Below are 21,770 nucleotides of genomic sequence, written 5' to 3'. Positions count from 1 at the left end.
AACACTGCTCTTTGTGAAAACGAGAATGGGTCATACACAGATGATGATCGAGTGGTGCATGTATTTCGATACGTGTATTACGTACCCTTTAGTCAAAACCAATCCAATAAACAATGAACACCTTAACCATGCCGAGTGCTTGTCCTACAAGCGTCCATCCTCTACTCAATCATGTCGACATCGTCGCCGCCAGCCGGAGCCTCAGTAGCCGGAGCAGCAGCCGGTGCGTCGTTTGCAGCACCGCCAGGACCGAAATAGTCTGCCATTTCAGCGTCCAGCTCCTCTTGGGTCTTCTTAGGTCGCCCTCCACGTCCCTTGCGTTCACCGCCATCCCGCTGAGTCTGGCCTCCTTCCTCGCGTCTTTGGCCGGGCCGTCTTCCTCCTTGTCCTCGTCTGCGAGGAATGGGACTGCGCGATCGTCGGCCACCAGAAGGCACATAACGGTCAATACCGCGATCCATGTCGGGAGAGTAGGATCTGGATCGGTCAGACGGCTGAGTGATTCTGTCGGCCAAGGACCGTCCAGGCATTTGAGCAGAATCGAATGGATTACGTCGGGGGCCGGACGGAAGGATAGTCAGTCGGATCGGCTGGCCCTTTGCGTTGGCTCCGTCAAACTCTCGAACGGCTTCCTTTGCATCCTGGTGCTCTTCGTAGGTGACGTAAGCCAAACCTTCAGAGCGCCCAGCGCGGTCATAGACCATGTCAATCTTCAGAAGCGGACCGATTCTGTTGAAAAGCCCCTGTGGTGATGATTGTTAGCCATCACTTGGTAAATTGAATTGTGCCTGAAGCGGTTGGCTCACCTCCAAGTCCGACTTGCTGAGGTCGTAGTGCAGGTTTTCGACCTTGATCTTGGTGCCCCGGGTTTCCTCGCTACGTGGTATGCGTTAGCACATATAACCTGAAATCCATTGTGCATGGAACGAACCGTGACGAAGGGCCGGGTGATCGTCGTCGAGAGTTTCGAGATCGGCTATAGGAATGGCTATCCTCAAACTTATCGTGAACCCATTCCCTAGAGCACGGTTAGCCCATTGTCTTCTCGAGACTTATGGCTTCGCCTGGGAACATACGAATCCATGTTTCTCGAATCATCTCTGGTGGACTGTCTCGCAGAAACGAGGTCGCTACGTTAGCCGTGACATTCCTCAATGGTATTGGCGACCCAGCACCCGAACCCAAGCCATCGAGAATCGCAAGTGTTGGGGTTATATCGCTTTCTGGAGGATCGCGCGCGTGAAACTTGTTTTCGATACATCGTTGGGAGGGGTTCGTGGGCTCTGGTCTTTAGGTGTGGACATATTTCAAGTGGTAGGAGAGTGAGCAACCTGCAAGGTGCCGCACTGGTCAGCTTTTCGAGGTCTGCACTGAGGGGATTGTGCATGAACACCAATGGAAGGGTGCTAGAGTATTTGGTCTTCTTGCCTTTCTTACGCCATCTCGCGGGAACGAGTCTCGCTCTCGAGGTCGTGAGCCACCACCACCTCCTCCTCCACCAGAGCGGCCGCCGCCATTGCCGCCTCTGCGTCGAGGGCCGCCTTTCTTCTGCTGCAGAGGCCATGTACGTTAGCGAACCTGGGTCCGAGTGCGCAGCAATGCTGCTGCTGTGGCTGCAATTTCGATCTGATTACGATGGACATACCTGATTCTCAGCGACGATCTCGTCCAAGCTGCGGTCCATATTGCCGGTGGTTATCTCAGTATCGTGAGAAAAAAAAAAAAGGATAAATGAGGAGGACGAACTGCAATTGAGAGTCAGATCCTCCGACGCGGCTGATGTACCTAACCTAGGTGACCTAGCTTGGTGTGGATGGTGGTTCATCCATTGGTCCCAGTTTGTCTGGACAGCGGCGGCGGATTGTGGAGCCCGCCGAAAGAGAGTGGGGCCGCTTACAGAGTACATAGTACCTGCGTGCAAGACATTGACATATGCATTGTACATGGAGCGTACTTTGGTACCTACACATCAGATTGGTTAAACGCCATTTCTCGACGCAACTACTATTCACTTATGTGCTGCGTTAGGTACATATATTTTTTATGAGAGCTTATAATATTTACTTCGAGATTCCTGTGTGACTTTCTTCCGTTACTGTCAAGTTCAAAAGCTGTGAGTGCTACCGAATATAAAGTGCCACTTAGCAAGACTGCTTGACAAATATCATCGACCCTAATATGAAGCACTGTGATGAGAGATTCTGGCTCATCTTTCGTTTTCCTGTCCTCATATTTTTTTTTTCTAGACGGTAGTAAGAACTCTCTAAACTGACAATACAGTCTTACTTGAAGCTGTTTGCTTTACCGATTCCGTAGCCGCCTTTTATGATGCAACACATACCTTGTAATATACATATCACCCTGCTCCTGATTTTCCTTTCATCGTCTATCAATGACTTATTATCGCATGCGGGACGTCAATCTTGGTCGTGTACGGGAATGTGGAGATCGCAGCATGCTCCTTGGCCTCGCCTGGAGTCCCCAGGTTCAGATAAACGCCCTCGGCAGACATGGCCGTGAATGCCTCCGGCACAGCCGACACCGCAGGGCCAGCATCTTCCTCCACGACCTCCTCGACTTGCCGGTCCCACGCATCCTCGTGTCTCTCTGCCACACCGAAATTCCAGCCGCGGCTCTCGCTCGTGCTGACGCCGTCTAGGTCCTCTCCAGCAACATCGGCCTGCGCGCAAAAGATGAGGTACGAACCTGGCGACACAATATCAGATGATGAAGACGATGTTGTCGTCGTGGTTTGATCCTGGTCTGCGAGAGCTTTATTGCTGTCTAGCTTCATCTCATACTGGGCCTCGAACGCCCTGATGAAATCGTCAATGCCCTCTTGCTCAGGAGCGCTGTAGCTTGTTTCCGGGTCAAGGGACAGCAGTCCCTGTTTTACTCCCCACCCACCGCCACCGCTCACTAATAAATTTAGAATTAGTCAAAATAGCGACAGCATGATAGACTTTGGGGGTTTGAACTTACAAATCTTGTGAATCCGCAGGCCATGCTTTCCTATCCGGGACAAACACTCCCAGTTCATCTCGACCATCTTCTTTTCCGATTCAAAATTCTCATAGTGTTCACTGTAAGGCTGGATAGACGCAAATGCATTGTCTCTCTTCACGACGTGCGGTGGGACCACGACGGCCCATACACCAACGGCATGGCTCTTCTGGCGTTGCGCCAGGAATCGCGGGATCAAGTCCTCGAGCTCCTTGGACGCGGGCTGTGGCCGGCCGTCCACCAAGACCTGGCGCACAATGTTGCCCAGGCCCGCGACAATCTCCCGGGGCGGCGTCAGCGGGATCAGCGGGAGCTGAGGCGTGAACCGCGGGCCGCCGTCCGTGACCACCTCAATGTCCTGGTGCGCCTTGTCTTGCATCAGGGTAGCCTCGAAGCGGCCCGAGGAGGCGCTTCTCTCGTAGCGCGTGGCAAACAGCGTCGACCGCCGCCCGTTTTGAAAAATGGTGTTGGCCATGGGGATCGTGATGTGCGAATTGAAGGGTTGGTCAGGGTAGGCGGCAGACACGGATATTGAGGCTGCGCGGTCCACATCACGGCCATCCGCGTCGCCATTCTGCTCCCAAATGCGAGGCAAAATACTCTCGGGCCCGTACAGGACTGACAACCCCGACTGTTGCCGGGCTCCCAGTTCGTTTGGCTGGAGACCGTCTGTCAAACCGGCCAAGACGTCTATGGTGGCACTTCTGTGGGACTCCTCTGCAGGCGCAACGGTTTCCAAGAAAGTCGACATGAATTCATGACTCTCTAGGCATTTTGCCATGTCCTTGGAGGCGAGCAGGACCAAGGCGCTCCTCGACTTCCCTGAACCAGCAATCCATGCTTGTTTCCAGTGCCCTGATTGGGTCCTGGTCTTGACAAATTTGCGCAGCTCTTCAGTCACAATTGCCTATTGTTCCATCAGTACTATTGTTCTTTGCATTACCAAGAATCGTTATCAGACATGACCCAAGTACATACCGGGTCGGTTTTCTTGCCTTTGACAATCAAGCTGAAGTACTCTAGAGGTGTGGTATGTGGCTGTTGGCCACTGCTGGCTTGGCTGTAGCGACGCACGAAGCCCAATGGGGCCACGAGACATCGTCGCATCTCTCAAAAGTCCGAATAGTTGCAGCTAATGGAGTTGCAGCACATACGAATGATGTTACAATGGACTGTGTTGCGATATCGTAGACGTCAATAAACTCGGCCGGATTACCAAAGCTGAGGACGAGAACACGCTAATTGGTTAATGTGGGGCCCGGACCACATCTGGGGATCGATCCAGGGAGGTGAACATGCGTCTAGATACTGAATGTTGAAGTTATTACAAATCATGCATCAATTGTTTCAAGCATGTGCCCAGTAAGAAATGCCATGTCAGATTAACTATTTGTATTAAACAAGTCATTGGATGCCTAGTTCCCGGATGTAGAACATTTTGTCGTGGTATTCATGTGACTTTTCGTGGCAGTTCCATCCAGAAGTCGAATTGAATAAATGTTTGAATATATGTTTCTGTATTGTTGATATTACACCATGCCTATCTACACAATACCCGTTTCTGCACCATATGTTAGTAAGATAAGGCGAGTCTGTATCTCAGCCAGCTTTATACAGTTTTTAGCCCCGTATCCCAAATATATATATATAAATCCCAAAGAATACTGATTGACTATGCTGCATCACATTCGTTGCTACAGTGGTCAAATCCACTCGCTCCCGGTGGCCCTATTTAGATTAATAGCCGCCGGGTCGCCGGTAACCACCATAGCCCCCGACATTGGGTACCGTCGGTTCTCGTCCCATTGGCGCTGCACTGCCCAGAAGCTGTTCGTGGCTCTGGTCGGCCGCATATGGTTGACCGGACGTCAGTGGCCGGTTGTACGAAGAGAGGGAGTAGGGGTTGGCCGGCTCTGCGCCCATGTATCGCTCAGGAGACTGTCCTCTAGTCAGAGGTTGCTTGCTCTCGTGAACGTGATCGCCCAGAGAGAACGTTGTCGCGCCAGGCTCATCCTTTCTGATGGGGTCAAGAAGGAGCGAGTTGCGCGCGTCAAGAGGTGTGAGTGTATCCATGTCACGCTGCATTTTTTCTGTTTCAGGAAGCACACGGGTTAGTATGCCAACACCATCTGATGGAACTTTTGGATAGCTTCTTGTTCGGACTTACCCATTTCCTTTCTTCGCTTGCGGTGCGGGTTCGCCTTGACACAGACAACAATGGCATTGTAAATGATCAGGATGGCCAGGATACCGGCGAGTGCGGCTTGTACGGCGATGAGAGCCACACCGGCCACCGTCTGTGTTGTCTCTGCAATGGCGAATTCCTCCACAAAGATCAAGATACAGGCTACTGAAAGGACCCGCACGACTTGAATCATGATGTTGACGACATTGCCGGATTTGCGCTCGAATGGCCGACTCCACAGAAGGAGACCAAGCATGAGTGCCTCAATGACGAGCGACGTGACTGTCTGCGCCATGCCGCGGCCGTCAAGGAGGGTTGTTGAGGCTCCTTTGGCGAACAGGTAAACGATGACCGGGATGAATATCCACCAATAATCCTTCTTGTACGAATCATAGAACAGACTGTACTTCATCCAAAGACTCTTGTTCTCGTAAAGACCGGAAAAGTCACCCTCGGCATTCTTCAGCTTTCGGGCGGTACTCCAGATTTTGTAAGCAAAGAAACTCAAAGTGGCGGTAAATATAGCAAGCGTGACACCGGCCAACACCTTTGCCGCCCATGAATCGCCCTCGGTGAACTGGTACAAGCTAATCAACACCCAAATTCCGTACAAGAGGAGTATTAGGTGCGTCACGGTACGCGCAATGGACTGCCAGTAGTGCTTTCGGAATCCGGTCCAACTCTTGGGGAAGCTTCCGAACAGAGCCCAAGCTTCGAGGATGACCTTGACGAGTAGGATACCAACGATAATGACGGCAATCAAAATAGCGACAATGAGAAGAACGGTCATGTATGTGTTAGCCTTGGGAACCGCGAGTTCCTCGTAGTAGCCAGCAATACCAGAGACGGCTTGACGGAAACTCGACTCCGTGCTGGTGGAAGTCTCGTTGCTTGTGCTGGTCGCGTTGACAGAAGTTTCGAGGGCACGCATAGAAAGCGCAAATTCGTCAAGGGCGCGCCTGAAGAGAGTCGAGTCTGCGGTGCCCGTGCTTCCATCCGAGTATACGAGTGTGGCATTTTGCAGGTAGTCAAAATTGGCTTCGGTCAGGTTGCCACCAGTCACGTTGCGGAAGCTGTCGATCGACCTTTCCATCGAAGCCCAGGGAATAACTCCGGTGGAGAAAGCAAAATTCTTGGCAAAAGACTTGTAGACTTTCGGGTAGTTGACCGAAAGCATAGCGTTGGTCGCAAATCCCTGAAAAACACCAATGACCTCACCAAAGCTGGGACTCGGTGCGGCGGCAGCACCACCGGCGCCGGCTCCGGCTCCTGACATTGCGGCACCGACTGCTGAGACACCTCCGGCAACAAGGGCCACTCCTGCCACTCCGGCCATGATGTAGGAGACGGCCGCCACGCTTGCTGTCTTGCCATTGGTAACCTCGGATTGCACACAACCCACCTCCGTTCCGTCATCCAGTGATGTCAAAGACATCTGTGCCATGGCTGCGATATCAGGAACCGAAAAGGCAATTGCTGGAATCTTGTTGGCATATTCGGAGGGAATTGCCTGGTCACCCTTGGCAGAGAAGGTTCCTGCGGGAACGGGGCACAGCTGTTCCACATAATTCGCAGCGTCGCAGGGGTTGAAGCTGTTTGTGTATACATCCTGGCCATAGGCAGTGACCTTCAAAGTTGCTGTAACATTCTGCACCTTGTTGCTGGTTCCCGACACGTCAAACGTGACAGACTTTTGGTCCTGGTTGTAGGAAATATCCACGTTGTTCACCACAATGTCTGATGATGCATTGCAATTAGTGAAACTGCTGGTTGTCAGAATTTGGTCGCCGAGTGCGCCAACTGCAAACATCGAGGCCAAGGCGGCCGCCCGCCATGTTGTCCAACCTGAGCGTGGCATGCTGGATCGTTTTGTCGATATCTATACTGATGGAAAATAGAAATGCAATCGCTATGCTTCTATTCGGGGAATCAAATCCAAGGAAATTGAAGAAAAAAGTTTGGAGGTGATCGTATAGTCGTAATAGTAGACTTTCCGGTCTCAATGCATCCGGGTTTCCTTCTTGCTGCGAATAAGGACTTGGGTATATCTGCTTCTTCTTTCTTCGTTTATCTCTGCTCCGGGTAGGAAAAAAAATTGGACGGGAGATCGATTTGCGCGGTAGTTGTCGGTGAAATCAAATGTATGGTATGTATATAGACGAATACAAAGGTCGACAACTCTCAGAGCGGACAAAGAACAATGGGCCAAAGAAGATGTCCAATAATGGAACTGTTAATACGAATGCAATGAGGGCCGAGGATCAACCTGGAACGAAAAATAAAGAGAAAAGGCGAATTGTTTCGTCAGAGTGGTGGTTGTAGTGGTGGTTAAGGTCGAGCCCGTATAGGGGTAAAGACGAATTTCCACGGACTGTGGTGTTGATATTCTATCCTTCGTCGCAAGCGCCCTGGGTATGGTCCTGGTTGGCCTTTGGTCCAGGAAGAGTTGGGCGTCAAGCAAGACGAGACTGACAAGAAGGTCGACGATGGTCGAGGACTAGGGGTCAGGAGGAAGAGAGGAAAATAGACAAGATATGAGAGAGAGAGACGGGCGCATATATGAAACGAGGGGACGCAGCATGTACGATAAGGTTTTCTTGGTCAGCTCTCTTTCTCGGTTGGGATTTCGCGAGGCAAAAAGCTGCAACCAATGGACCAATATCTAGGACAGAGGCCAGAACAGGGAAAGAAGGACAAAAAAAGAGGAAAAGGAAAGAGTGTGGTGTCAGTTCAAGTCCGATTTGGCTTGCAGGTCCGTAGATGGTGAAGAAGCAAAGAGTCTAGAAGGTCGACCAAGAAACGATTCCCTCTCTCGCTCTTTTTGCCTAGCAAAAAAGCACAAGGAGGGTCAAAGGGTACAAATCGACTGGAGTCTGAGCTGTCCCAGAAACTGCAAAAGCGCTGCAATATCCCTGTACCCCTGGCCTTAGCGGCTAGATCCAGGAACGCGGGCCCTCTTTGCTCAGTGGTTTAAAAGTGCTTGAGTGGTTCGCTAGGCCTTGGTATTGGGGTTGCGCTCTTCTCGTTCGAGACCGCTTCGCTCGACATGGATAGACAATACCAACTCGCCAAACCCAGCCAAGGGGGGGCCCCCCGTTGTCGATTCGTCCCAACCCCAGCCTAGGGTGTACGGAATGGCGCTCAACCTACGGTAATGGCTTGATCCCCCGGGGGTCCCTTGTTGCCATGGCCATGCCATGCTATTTCATGTCTGGGCGGAGAGAGGTGGGCGGGCGGTCTCAAATAGTGGCAAGTCCAAAGACTGACGGCGGCTCAAGCAAGACAAGATGGACAGATCCAGAAGCACTGAAGCCCAAAGAGATAGACGCCGCGCCCACACGAAACTGGACACCACTTTGCACCTCCATCTCTGGGGCAGGCGACAAGACAGACAAAGACATTGGCAAAGAGAAAAAAAAAGGTAGTCAGGGGTTGAACTTGGCTGTCTCCTTCTGTGCTGCATTCTGGAAACGATTGGCTGTTGGAGCGGGCGGACATGCTTTTTGGTGGGGTAGGTGCCTCCACCCGGCCTAGCTTTGTTACTTTCCCAACTAGCGGCGGGGACCGGCTGCTATTTTGAAACGAGCCACTATCTTGTCGAGCAAGGAGATGGGCAGCACCTGGCAAATGAGGGAGCAATCAAGCATTACGAACTCAATGCCACTCGCGCGCCTACCTTGGGTCACTGTCAAATTATCTGGACAAGCTTGGGAAATGAGTGTCATTATTACTACTATTTTCTGCATTTTATTTCTTTGCATCTCCCTTGTGTCTCGGGACTGGGAACAGGAAGAAGAAGAGTCTGATTGATTATGCTTGGGGCACGCAGCAAGGCGACTATTTGGGAAATCCTCGCTCTCTTGGTCTTCTTCTCCCTGAAAACAAAGTTGGTCGTGATCTTGTTTGTTCGTCAATGCTTCGATTAGGCGGGGTGGTTTTGGAACCAATGTTCGTTAAAATGGCTGGCCTATCACTAGTCGGGCGGTGGTACGCTGATTAGGTGGTATTGGTAGTGGTCGGTGACATTGCTCAGCCATGATCTAGGGCTACTAGAACGCTCATCGTCATTAAGTCGGGACCCCCCAGCTAAACATGTGCAAAGCATCGATGTACAGAACTGAATTGCCCATAATAAGGAATGCAATTATTGTTACCAGTTACCGTGTATGCACCCCGATCAATATTCTCCAGATATTATCGGTACATGGACTACAGATGGGATTTTGCACACTCACTTTGATTGCCGCGACAAGAAAGAAGAAAAGAAAAGAGGCTGAGACAGCCGTTGCAAAAGCCAAGCCAAGGTCGGTGTCGACGCCCAAAGACATCATGTTTCTCCCGCTTCTGCAGCGTGGCGCAGTACTCTTTGTTTGACACTATGCGTCAGAGGGTTGCAATACTGCAGTCTAAGCCGCAACTGAATCAAGGCACAAAGATATGCAACACCCCGCAACTTTGACCAGATAGGCTGCATAAATGTCAATCACTATTGCTACCTATAGACGACCTCCATCGCCAGCACGCAGACAACCCATCTTTTGCCAGTTTTGGGGGAGACGACCGAGCTCGATAGATATTATTAGGTCAGCCGGCATGAGAACGTATAGTGGAACAGACGTCACAGTGCATGTAAACTCTAAAGTCCCAACGATAACTGAGGCCCCCGAGGGACAAACTTTATAGTGATCCGTGCAATATGAGACGACGACCGACGACGACGATTTTGCCAAGTTGCTGCTGTCACGTAGCAGCGACAGCGACGACATCATTATAATTCAATACGAGCCTTGGTCCATGACCAATCGGCAAATACGAAATAACCCTGATAATCCTCTCTGCTCCAGAGTTCTATGCCACCGCCTGGAATACTGGCCCTCCTTGCCTCATCTTTCCGCAGCCAGTCTAGTAAAGGGTCCGTCTGACCTAGGAAATAAATGCGTGGAAAGAGAGATCACTTGCGGCTCTTCTAATAACAGACTGGGAGAGGCATGATTTGAGAGAACAGAGTCATCTCTTTTATTTTATTTTGGCCGTCTCTATCGTTTTACCGTGTAATATCACCATGCAAGCCATGTGCCCACTGACCATTCTTTTCCTAGCTTCCCATTTCTGAGCGATCTGGTGGTGCAGATGTCCGCCTTGCTCACTACCGTCTTTAGAACCAACGAATCGAGGCGGTCGCGAACAATGGGTTCGTCTCATGTTTATATGGAAGTGGGGTCTTTCTCTGTCTGCACACATTTTACCGAGAGTACGAGGTAGGGTATGTAAATTGATTCTTGCGGGTCACGCAATAGACTGAGTAATGTCGCCTGTTCCGACTTGGGTTACGCTGCCAACTTTTTATAGGATTTAGAGTTGCTACTGCACTTTCTAGACCATGCAAAAAGGGATGACCCAAGAGGTGTGAAACCAATTGCCAAGGCTGAGGCGAAAGTGGCTGCCGACTTACACACCTGGGTCGCTATCTATCACAACCTGGAAAGCAAAGAATCGCTGCAATTTTCCAAAAAGTGATTACTGTGCAAATGTAATCATTCAAAATGCGAGAGTCTAGTCAATCAACAAAACACATGCCCATTTGTTCATGTCCCGTTACCGAATCCACTGCTTCCCTCCCATGAGGGCTCTCCATTCCGAGTCCATCGAAACAACGAAACACCACCGCATTATATAGTCCAAATGACCAATCCTGAAATAAACCATCCAAGACTCCGTCTATATAGCCCAACCTGAGTAAACAAACGCCTCCAAGCAGCATCAACGGGATATCTGAAAACGCAAAATATCATCGAAAAAGAAGGACGCTAAAACAAGCTATAATCCAACCAGCATAACGAGGCTGCTTCAGCAATATCGTACCAATGCCCTTTCTGTGGAGGGCTCCATTGGTGAACGCACGCGTGACATGTCTCCATCAATCATGCACTGCTTTTGCAGGCGGCTCCAAAGTATATGCGAACACACTGATACCCGCCATTATTGCATATAGAACCCGTTGTTTCCTGGATGAGGAGATCGTGAATATGGTGATACTGAGCCATGGTAACTGGATTGATCCGCAGGCATGACAGTGGGTGCCATGTTATCATATGGCATCTGCCCATTTGTATACTGAAGGCCCAGTGCGTCGTTGTTGAATGCCGGGAATGGTTCTGCTTGATTTTGCATTGCCACGTAGGCATTCCCGAACTGGCCTCCAGTTGTCACGGGCATGACCGAATACTGGGTTTGCGGGTAGCCAGCAGGTCCCTGCGGCATCATCAATCCACTGCTCGCGGCTTGTCCCATCCCGCCAAACTGTGGATTGGCTTGTCCTTGGTTATAGAAATGGGACAGGTTGTTTTGTTGTGCCATCGCTTGGAATCCTAGGTTGCCGTGCGGGTTGTAGTCTATTGGATTCGAAACGGCGTGTGGCCGTTGAGAAGTGAACACTGGCTCCTCGATTTTCACCGGAGTGGTGGGTGCGGGAAAGCTTCGTGGCGGGGGATCTTGCACAGGACTGATTATTGTGTCTTGATTGAGGTCTTTCGTAGACACAAGTCTCAACACTGGCAGACTAATCTGTTCCATGTGCTTTGCAAGGTGAACTGTCAACTTCTTCCACGAGGGGAAGGTCTTGCCGCAGAAGCTACAAGACTCTTCTTGTGGTTGTTTCGGTGTTTCAGCATGACATTCCTCAACTTTCTGCCAGGTGAGATCGGTTTGTCCTGACTTCTTGACCGCTGCTTTTGTCTTGACCTTGGGCTCTGCGAACTTGTGCTCACGGACGAGATGCTGCAAGAAGTTGTCGCGCCTGTAACACGTATGCTTACATTCATCAACATCACAAGTCCACCACTCGAGATGGCGATGGCCTTCATTCTCATGTCGAACCCAGTCAGCCTTTCTCTTGAACATTTTTGGCTCACGACAGTGATCCCAGGTGCACGTAAAAGGTTGGACATCCTCATGCACATGCTTGGTCCAATCAGAAGGCTTGATGAATTTGCGGAAACTGAAACAGATCCGACATTCAAACTCCTAAAGAAGGGTCAGCCAGCTGTCAACAAGAAGCAGTTCTGAGACGGTGAGAGATCCTTTCAATTTTCCCTTTGGCAATTGCTTTGTAGCACCAGAATTTCAACCAAAGTATGGGCCGATGGATGTGTAATTATATGAGAACAGAAGTTTACTTACTGCAGGCAGAATGGATGTGGGTGGCATAGGAATACCCGTAGGAAATGTTTCCGTGTTGATAGTACCTTCATGAGGGTTCGCATCGCCATCTGAAGAGTCTGCTTGGGCCGATACAGGGTCTGTATCGCGAACGCCGCTTTTAGACTCCAGAGGCCTGACCATTCCTTCCCTTTGGACACAGAACGCGCCAGAGTTGCAGTGTCCAGAATGCGCCGCTCTGAGATGCTTGATCTTCTGGTTCTGGAGGTTCTTGTACCGCACAACCATTTGATGCGCAATCCGATCTACCAGGTATTGGTTGCTGGTTGCTAGAAAGGGGTTTAGTTTGAGGATGTGTTGGCGGAACCCGTCCAAGGTTGGAGTGATATCTTCTGATTTGCTGAAATCAGTCTTGATGTCCAAGTCCTCAAAAGCCTCGTCGTCTTCATCGTCCTCATCTGCGTCATGGGGCATTTGTGACTTGGCCAGTTGAGCCACGGGCGGGCCGCCATTTTTCATGAGCATGCCCACAAGGTTGTTGGGGTAAGGCGGAGGCTTTGGCGCTTCAGTTCGACTCCTTGGTCTCATAATAGGTATCTTGGCTTGTAGGAATGACGGACTCCTAGGAGGGACGGTGTTAGTTGCACTCATTGAGCCGTTTCGAGTATGAGCCGTCGAGGAACCGATGGAAGCCGCACCAGCAGCCATTCCGACTAATGCCGTGTTCAAGCTGGGTGTCTGTCTTGAGCGTATGCCCCAGCTTCCACTGCGGGCAGGCGGAACCAGACTATCTCGAGATTCCCGCCGATTACTCGAACTCGAATCTTCCGATATTGGCTCTTCACCATTGGTACCCTTGCGTTTGAGAACACTCTGGCTTGGCCTCCTGACCAATGTCGAAATCTCCTTGAAGAGACTCGGGCGACGGGAAGAAGTGCCGTCACCTTTCAGTGCCAGCTTTTTGAAAAAGTTTCCGCTAATGACTCCTTCAGTATCGACAACACTAGGCATACTTCTCCGTCGAGTTCCCCACGTAGCAGCATATGATACGAAGGAGTCATTGTCATGGCACATTCTCTCAAATTTCGCCATTGCAGCTGCCGAGGTCTCAGGCTGGTTTCTCCTCGAGTTGATGTCGGATATTGGCTGTACCATTGGAGAGTTCTCCCAGTTGCGAGCAGGTAGGAGGTCAAGGTCGGCCAACCCGATTCGGCCGGAGCCATTGGACGGCCCATCACCTCTCTGATCATTCGTGAAGTCTCCATTGTAGTAGACCTGGTCTTCTTTATGCGTGTTAACAGTCCAATGGCCCATTGGAATATTATCGTCTTCTGTGGCCGTTTGACCAGTAGTGTTCTCCGCAATTGGAGGTTGTGCTTGATCCGCAGTGTTTGAAACCCAGGATTCTACCAACTGGCTTTTTGCATCAACTTCTCGTGTGGCAGCCAGCTGATTGACGCTGGTTGTTTCTTCGGCAGAGCGATTTTCAGGAGCCAATCCACGCTGACCCGTTTCGCTGTCGGCCAGCCAGCCGCCTTGTTGATCGCGTGACACGCTTGGTGCTGAGCCATGAAGTGTCTCAACAGACAGTGCATCTTCATGGAGAGAGCGAAATTGGTGGGGGCTTGAAGCCTCTGAGGTCAGAGGCCTCTCCATCGCGTGAAGTGGCTGCTCATTCTCTTTGCCCCAAACTGAGACAGTCACACGGGGGCTAGTTGTGGACATCGCAGCAAGGGCAGGACTCTCGGCGTTCGACCAGCCCTCTATGAGTCAAGTCAGTAAATTTCCTGTATCAACCCACGTCGCGGCAAAAGATATAGTTGGAGTTCCTTTCTGGGATGGGGGCAACGAGATTTGATCCAACATAGATTCGCTCGGCAGTACCAATAGTTGACAGCGGCATCAGTTGCACCGTGGCCGACCCAGTATAGAGCATGGTGGATCTTTTTGACATGTATAGGGAAAAGTTATAATTTACTGACCTGCGTTGGTGTCTGGCGTCAGGTGGGGCACCGATGTATTTGACGCTATCGAGTCTGGTCCCTGTGGTGAAGGAGCATCAGGCTGCCCATAAGAAGGATCGCTTGTGGGCGGCGCTTTCCAGCTTGTCTGAGATTCCGAATTGAAAGGGGACTGCTCTTCCAGGAAAGATGGTGTCCCACGATCGATGTCAAAGTTGGCACCAAAGAATGGGTCGTCGTTGCTCCAGTCACTTTCACCAAACTCGCTCGCCACGACGTACAAGCTGGTCGTAGAGTCAGCCGGGGTGAGCGAAGTGTTGCTGGGCGAGGCAGAATTGCTCCGCATATGAGAAGAATATGGCGACAGCAACTGTTGATGGTCTGTCGGAGCAATGTGGTTATTCTGCGTATAGCCGGTGTCGTTATAGTGGGGCCCGAGCTCACGGTCGTCCTTATGGTCGTGGAGCGACGCCGGGGAGACGGTGGCGTAAGGAGAGTATGCCGATGACATGATGAAAAATATAGATGTGGGTGGAAAGCGGCTGGTATATATTATATCGGCGGTCTTAGGATTATTCAGTTCCTTGGAAGGCTTGTTCCCCGCGCATGTTCTTGTGCGCAGACTGCGGTCGGGGGGGTTCAGAGCCTTGCGATCGGCTTCAAGGTGTGCGCCGCTTGACGCAACGCCGATGGAGATGATGCGCCGGTCGCTCTTGTTCTCAACACGGACACGGAGCGCGATGGCAAGGAAATCCTTTGAAGAGTCGCAGAGTGAAAACAGTGAACTTGATCAAGCGCAAAAACAAAAAAAGATGTTGGGAGGAGGAAGAGAGAGCTCAAACACGCCGCGGCTGAAGCTGGCCTTACGTCTGGCGAGCGCTTAGACAGAAGGTGCGCATGTGGAATGTGGGACCAAATTGGACTGGGGGGAGATCCGCAGCGGACAAGGTGGAAATACTCTCTCTATCTAGGTAGCTGGTATGGTAGGTAGGGTGGAGCGTAGGACCAGTGACTTGGAGCAAGGCACGTAATCCGCATAAAACGTTGTACCTTGGTCAATAGTAGTAGTGTCTTGTCGAAACTAGTCGCAGCAAGAGATAAATCAATCGCGCAACGTGCTGAGAAAGTGCAGAGAGGAGGGGGAGAAAGAGAGAGATGAAGACAGAGGGCTTCAATAGATTGACTGCCTTCTGTCCAGATTCAACTTGGGAAAAGACTGACAAGCTGGCAAGATCAATCAATCGACAGAATGGGCAGGGAGAGAGATGTACCACAGACGGACGGACGACGGGGTTGTTGGAGAGGAAGAGGCACAGAGCCCTGGAGGCTTAAACAAGGTGTTCTGATGGGCAGATTCTCTGGGCAGACTCAGACTCCCTGCGGCTCAAAGTAGTTGTCACTCGACAGCAGAGACGATTGGATGTCACCCCCATTATTCACACCACCCACCCACCGAAGGCGTTTCCCACGGGTAATGTAGGTAGGACAGGGGTTCCAGCTAGGCGTTCTTCTCAGCCCCGGGGGGCTGCCAAAGGTACAAGGGTCCCGCCGTCGCCTTTCCGCTCTCGAGCACTCCTCCTGCCCCCCTCTGCTGCTTCGAGGCCCAAAATCGATCGCGACTGATTGATTACATGATTGTAGTAGGTGGGTTGATTGGTTTGCCGGTCGGGTGACACAAGTGGCATAGACAGGCTTGAACATATGCACCCAGCATTTGCAGAGTGGCTGTACGCCGAACACCGGGAGTGAATCGGCAGGTAGAAGGTGAGGCTGTCACTTTTGAGTTTAAATACGAAATACCTGCAAAACACTGGCAGACAAGTATACATGGTATGAATGCATTGACATGGCAAAGCACATGTGGAGTGGATATAGAGAGAGGAGACAGAGGTATTGTTTACTAGTCTGGATGAACAATGCTGCTCGGTTGTTTGAGTCCGTCCTATTCGAGTCTTCTTTGGTGCACTCCAATTCCATCGGCCTATATGTTCTAAGCTGCCGTGTCAAAGTCAAATACTAAGTGGTTCGCGAACCACATCATACAATTTCCGCGCCGCCTCAAATAGCGCTGCGTATAACTCAGCTCTTTCGATTTGACAAACCTTCTAGCTGCTTAGGCCATAACGCATTTGTGCGGGATCATCTAGAATGTAGCAAAGGGCGAGACATTTTCTCGAAAAATTCCACAGCCTCCTTTTATCTGTTCCCGACTTACTCAAACTGAATGTGATTTTTTGTTCTGGTTGCGCTACTACTAGAAACCCATTTCGGGGCTCAGCCACACTAAGGTAGATGGCGCCCGCCCACCATGGGAATCTGACAGCACAAGGGTGACAAAAGATGCGATCGATACGGTAATGTACTCGCACCTACGCAGTACGTGGAATATATTAGTGATGACTTCTGTAAACCTGCATTGCGTGCAGTCATCCTGGACTCAAGGATGAAAGAGCTGGCACACGATCGCTTCTGTTGCATTCCACCAACAAGTGATGGATATGTGAAGATGCGATGCAGAATGGCGTAACGATCTCTCGGTTAGATGAAGCGTGCCAAGTGTACTACTATTGGAAATGTCGAGGTTTGGGGGCCAATAAGTGATTGCCAAACTCCGTCGCGTCCCACAAAGAAGACATGCAAATGCCTGCCGCCGAGAAGGGAGGATGTGTACCATGTAGTAAATAGGTAGTGTAGGCACCGAATCCTCGCTCGTCGGATCGACTTTGCAGGGGACGAAGGCGGCATCTTTTTTAGCATAGCGAAAAGTGAGCAATACCCGCGCGCTGTGATGTCACCCCGCTGCTCGGCGGGCGATCTTGTTGTTGCATGTATGTATGTAGGTACTTCTGTCATTCTGCCTTCCAGTATTCAGTGTTCTCGTATCATACATTACTCCTGTCTGTTGATCGAGACTTTCAACTACATGAGACAAGAACCAGGAGGATCAGATCTGAAACACAATTTCAAGCAAAAGTGAATATAAAGTCAATACCAGGACTCATCGACGCAGAAACAAGCCAAAAGTTCCGTCCGCAACAGAATATGAAGCAAGCGAAACTTCAACGGTGTCGGTAAGAATCGGGATTTGCCGTGCATGGCAACATGGAGATTTTCCTTTAAGGTTGTTCCCTTTTTGTTCAGCGCGCCGTCTAGTGCCTTTTAGCTAGCACTGGCAGTGCAATAGCCCACCAACCGCTAAAATGGCATCTCCACCTGATGGTGCTGCAAGTGCTTCGCAACGTCACCTGCATGTCGACAAACATCCAACATTCACAATTCGCCCTACCGCCGTCGCGAGTTGGGGGACTCAAGGAGCCGAAGGAGGCTCAGGAACCCGCTAGGAAAAAGAAGCTTGGGAGTGATCTATCCTTTCAAACATGTTCCATGTGTGTACCTGTGCGCGTGCTTGCTGGCGAACTGCACCTTGCTGATGATATTTCAACAGGCACATCCCGAAGAGTGAGTTCAGCCCGGCGGCTACTCTATCTATGCACCCGGGAACGACATTGATGGCGATTTTTCTATTGCAGCAACGCTTGCTAACGTGTTCAATTCAGTCATCTGCATCTTCGGATGCACCGAGCAAGATCCATAGTGCTCACTTCTGACGAGTAAGTATGAGCATCAAATCTCGTTACAACAGTGTGAACATTGCGCCCTACCTATCCGGGCAATATCGCGACTGCGCCCATGTCGCTGCCGCCCGGTCATTATGTAGACATAAACTGACGCGCTGGTTTTGCCCTGCATGCAGACTCGTGGAGATCCGGGCCGCCCAACGCACGTTTGAAGGCGCGTACATGCGCACGGCGCTGTCCCAGTTCAGCTTTGCCCTCATCATCCTCAAAATCTTCACGTCCGAGTTCTACGCCATTGGCGCGCTCTTTTCGCTGTACGGTGCGGGCATCATGCTCGTGGCCATATACCGCCGCTATCAGGGCAACCAGCAGTTCTTCACCATGACCGACGACGTCACCGGTCAGGTCCAGAAAAAGTTCCGCACCAGCGGCAACAGCGTCCTCATGCTGACCGCCATTAGCCTCTGCGCATACGTGGCTCTGCTGGTGCTCACATGGCGGTTGGAGGCATAGCAAGGGAAATCGATCCAAGGTTGCCAAAGTTCCCTGATACCGAGCAGAAGAATGCAATGTCTATCTTCTAGGCTACCTAGCATTAGTGATATCTTAGGCACAAGGCTTTAGTAAGTGGGAAATAATAACAGCACGAGGCAAGAATGACAAGTTTGCCGCGAAGGCCGTTGCCATTCAGCTGCCGGTGGCAGACTCCTCTTTGATGTAGATATCCTGTGATGGGGGTGGATATTGTATCATTGGCAGGGTGTCTGTTCAAGCTCGCAACGATGAGTTGACAAGATGAACCAAGCGTACAGCTTCTTCCGGGGCGGGCATCCATCAAGCACTCATTGCCATGGAATACGCACTTTGGTTTCATCGGATCGAAATCACCCTCGCTGGGCTCCATGTCCATAGAGGTCATACTGCTAAACACGGAGGAAACCAACACGGATGCTAGTAAAAACGCAATACATATATAACAAAATGATTCTATGGTAACAAGAATTTGAGAACCTACACGTCCTTCTATGTGCAGCTCCAAACGAATTATAGTATTTGCTCTATTTTGAGCACCCAGAACCCGCAGGTCCTAGTATTATTAAGAGTGTCCAACGTTTCGGATTTTTTTGTTTCTCGTGAAATGCTGCGTGAAGATGAAAGAAAAAAACACCACTGGATGCTGAAAATCAAAGTTGATGAGCGGGAAAAGGAGGGGGGAAAATCGAGAAACCAAAAATCTTTTGTGAACCACCGAGCACCAAATGCAAAAACCAAAATCCGCCCTCTCCGTTGAATGTGTGAACGGTTTCCCACCAAACTCCGCCCATCGCCGCCGGCATCTTTGCGCAAGCGTTCTTGATCGTACACATGCTGTTTTCAAACTTTTCCTGCCAAGGCTGGGAAAGATTAGGGTCTTTTGAGTTAAAAAAAATGACTTGCTCCCCGGAAGCGTCTTCCCCGGCAGGCCGCGTTGTTGAGGAGGGTAAGCTTGAACTCTCAAATAAGTCGTCCCAAAGTTCGTTTCCCGGACCTTTCCCACCACCGAGTCCGAACAAATTGTGCGGAAGTCTCTTCTCAACGCGCGAACCTCTTTAATTTTCCATTGCTCTTTCTCACGATCTTTTTCTTCCACGCGGCAAAGTCATCTTTCTCTGTGTGTGTGGTTGTGTTCTCATGGGGTTATGGAGAAAGAGACAATGGGGAAAAGAAAAGAAAGACGCAAGCAATTATTTTCCATCTTTTTCTCCCCGGTCCGCAGCTTTGCCCATGGGCGTCTCTCTGCGTCGGAGATCGTGTTTCGTGTTATGATGATGCAGTGCAAATCCTCCACCGGGGGGTTGAGGCCCGAACGCCCGCACACAAAAAGAGCCCTCCAGAAAAAAAGTCTTGCCCTTGCCTCTCGAATTCATTACAGTGCGGTGTCTTTCTTTCTTTCCGAGCTCTCCCCGGTGAAAAGGAAAAGGAGAAGGAGAATAATACGAAAGAAAAAAGCAAAAGAGTTACACGGGAGAAAGACAGAGAACACAAATCAACAGCTAAAAAGATATCATTTCTTGGGGTATTTCGAGTGGGATCATTGACGCGTTGCGACATGAATCAGAACGCACACTGAAACTTTTGGTCCTCTACTAGAGCTCCGGAGAGAAAGCTCTTAGGTGTGGAAGAGGTCAAAGATGGTAGAGGCGTTCTGGAATAGGCGACGGAAGACAGGCAAGGGAAAGAACCCAGCCATTTCATCTGCTGGCGTAGTAGACACTCTGCGGCGAGTGATCCGTATTGGAGGGGACCTGGGTGGGCGTCTGGCCCGAGGTGCTGTACCAGCCCTCGTAGCCGTCTCCCGTCTTGGAGTATGTGTACGGCTGCGCTTGCCAGGGCGCCCCGTAGCCTGCCTGGGTCGGCACGGCTCCGGCGGATAGGGATCCGCTGGGATCCAGTGCCGTCCCCGGGATGCTGCTCTCCACGTTGGGGATGGTCGTCGCGATACCGCCCGCTGCACCTGGCGGATACATGTCGGATGCCGCTGCGGCCATGGAAGACCGTCTGTCGTAGACGCTGTTGGGCGCCGAGCCGGCAGCGGCCACGTGTGAAGGCACTGGCGCATAATTTTGCGAGTTCTCGCCACCTCCGTAGGATAGGGACCGGCCCGGCGTGGGGTATGGCGACCAGGCAATCTCGTCGTGGCGGGATGTTGAGTCGTTGCTGACCGGGGTTCCCATTGCCCCTGTAGGCCACGGCGACGTTGTGTGCGGGTGAGTGGTGTACGACGAGAACCCCGGCGTGACCGGCGAGTCTTGCGTGTACGATCTCCACGACGCATTCATATCCGGGGTCTTTGCGGGGTTGGCTCCGGTATCCGTCGACACCCAACTGTTAGCATTGTGGCTGTACTGGAAGTTCCTAGTGGTCGGCGTGCTCGTGGACACTATGGATTCCCTCTTAGCATAACCGAATACTCTTAACCTTTCAAGAGAAAGTGATTCGAAAGGGGAGGAGGCAGTGCGCGAAGAACCTACACTTGGCGTCCCGGGAAAAGGATTCCGGCTTAATCGGCGGGCCCATGTGGGAAGAAACAGATGTGATTTGCGGATAGGGTTGATTTGGCGAGATGGCAGACTGATGGCCGGTCGTAGCCACAGGTGAAGTGGATGCTGAAGCTATCTTTGGTCCTGGTCCTGTCCTAACTCCTGGCCTCTGCGTGTTGCTGGGAGGGATGTCCTGGCCAACACTATGAAAAGTGCACTCCTTCTTCAATCTAATGCAGTTTTGGCACCGGCCTTGAGGGTCATTGACATAGGGTATGCACCTGATCTTCCTTCGGCGGCAATGGGCTACAAGTTTTCGCTCTTTAGTGGAACGTTCACAAGCACGGATCGGTCATCATCAACACGAAAGAAAAGGAGACAGAGAAGGGGTTGGATCGACGTACTACAGGCAACTGAGGTGCGGTGGTACCCAAGCTTGTTGCGTTTCTTTTCTCCAGCGGATCCAAATTGACCATGAGCGGACTCGTTCGTCCCCTGTGTCCTCACGTTAGGAGTCGTCTCGGGTCTTCTCAATTTGAGGGCTTTGTTCAAGTCTCGGCGCTGGGCGAGTGACATGGTAGAACCTTGGGCTGGGAGGACAGGCTGTGTGAGATGCACAGCCGGGACTTGCTGGTTTCTTACCTCCAAAGAGGAAGCGGCCGAGGTCTGGTAGTTGGACAAGTAACCAGAGTGCGGGAGATCCAAATCGCCGCCATTCTGAGGCGGCGGCGGGTATTGGTAGGACATCATGTCGGTCATCAACTGGAGTGATTCTCGAGGATGACTACTGTTATGTCTGTTCGCGTTGTCCGACGATTGATGTTGTTGGATGTGCGAGGACTGCCGGATAGCGATGGCCATGAAA

General features: G+C 51.1%; 6 protein-coding genes across 6 annotated transcripts; 1 reads left to right on the top strand and 5 right to left on the bottom strand.

Moving 5' to 3' along the window:
* Window positions 1-161: 161 nt before the first annotated feature.
* On the bottom strand, window positions 162-704 carry PFICI_01357 (uncharacterized protein; the record flags this gene model as incomplete). The annotated part of the gene is made up of 1 exon (XM_007829938.1): window positions 162-704. One exon carries the CDS (start codon window positions 702-704, stop codon window positions 162-164), a length of 543 nt encoding a protein of 180 aa, XP_007828129.1.
* Window positions 705-2,389: 1,685 nt separating this feature from the next.
* On the bottom strand, window positions 2,390-4,110 carry PFICI_01356 (uncharacterized protein; the record flags this gene model as incomplete). Its single annotated transcript, XM_007829937.1, has 3 exons — window positions 2,390-2,919; window positions 2,983-3,910; window positions 3,982-4,110. 3 exons carry the CDS (start codon window positions 4,108-4,110, stop codon window positions 2,390-2,392), a joined length of 1,587 nt encoding a protein of 528 aa, XP_007828128.1.
* A 630-nt stretch (window positions 4,111-4,740) lies between these two features.
* On the bottom strand, window positions 4,741-7,046 carry PFICI_01355 (uncharacterized protein; the record flags this gene model as incomplete). The annotated part of the gene is made up of 2 exons (XM_007829936.1): window positions 4,741-5,093; window positions 5,171-7,046. The coding sequence occupies 2 exons, from the start codon at window positions 7,044-7,046 to the stop codon at window positions 4,741-4,743; spliced, it is 2,229 nt and encodes a 742-aa protein (XP_007828127.1).
* Window positions 7,047-11,167: 4,121 nt separating this feature from the next.
* Window positions 11,168-14,818, bottom strand: PFICI_01354 (uncharacterized protein; the record flags this gene model as incomplete). Its single annotated transcript, XM_007829935.1, has 3 exons — window positions 11,168-12,211; window positions 12,368-14,109; window positions 14,329-14,818. The coding sequence occupies 3 exons, from the start codon at window positions 14,816-14,818 to the stop codon at window positions 11,168-11,170; spliced, it is 3,276 nt and encodes a 1,091-aa protein (XP_007828126.1).
* Window positions 14,819-17,684: 2,866 nt separating this feature from the next.
* On the top strand, window positions 17,685-18,398 carry PFICI_01353 (uncharacterized protein; the record flags this gene model as incomplete). Its single annotated transcript, XM_007829934.1, has 4 exons — window positions 17,685-17,693; window positions 17,753-17,766; window positions 17,865-17,918; window positions 18,062-18,398. The coding sequence occupies 4 exons, from the start codon at window positions 17,685-17,687 to the stop codon at window positions 18,396-18,398; spliced, it is 414 nt and encodes a 137-aa protein (XP_007828125.1).
* A 1,718-nt stretch (window positions 18,399-20,116) lies between these two features.
* Window positions 20,117-21,664, bottom strand: PFICI_01352 (uncharacterized protein; the record flags this gene model as incomplete). Its single annotated transcript, XM_007829933.1, has 3 exons — window positions 20,117-20,805; window positions 20,897-21,211; window positions 21,310-21,664. The coding sequence occupies 3 exons, from the start codon at window positions 21,662-21,664 to the stop codon at window positions 20,117-20,119; spliced, it is 1,359 nt and encodes a 452-aa protein (XP_007828124.1).
* Between the last annotated feature and the right edge of the window lie 106 nt (window positions 21,665-21,770).

Source organism: Pestalotiopsis fici (assembly GCF_000516985.1).
Source record: "Pestalotiopsis fici W106-1 unplaced genomic scaffold PFICI_Scf_1, whole genome shotgun sequence".
Classification (NCBI taxonomy): domain Eukaryota; kingdom Fungi; phylum Ascomycota; class Sordariomycetes; order Amphisphaeriales; family Sporocadaceae; genus Pestalotiopsis; species Pestalotiopsis fici.
The sequence above is the reverse complement of the archived record's forward strand: the minus strand, read 5'-3'. Positions and strand labels throughout refer to the sequence as shown.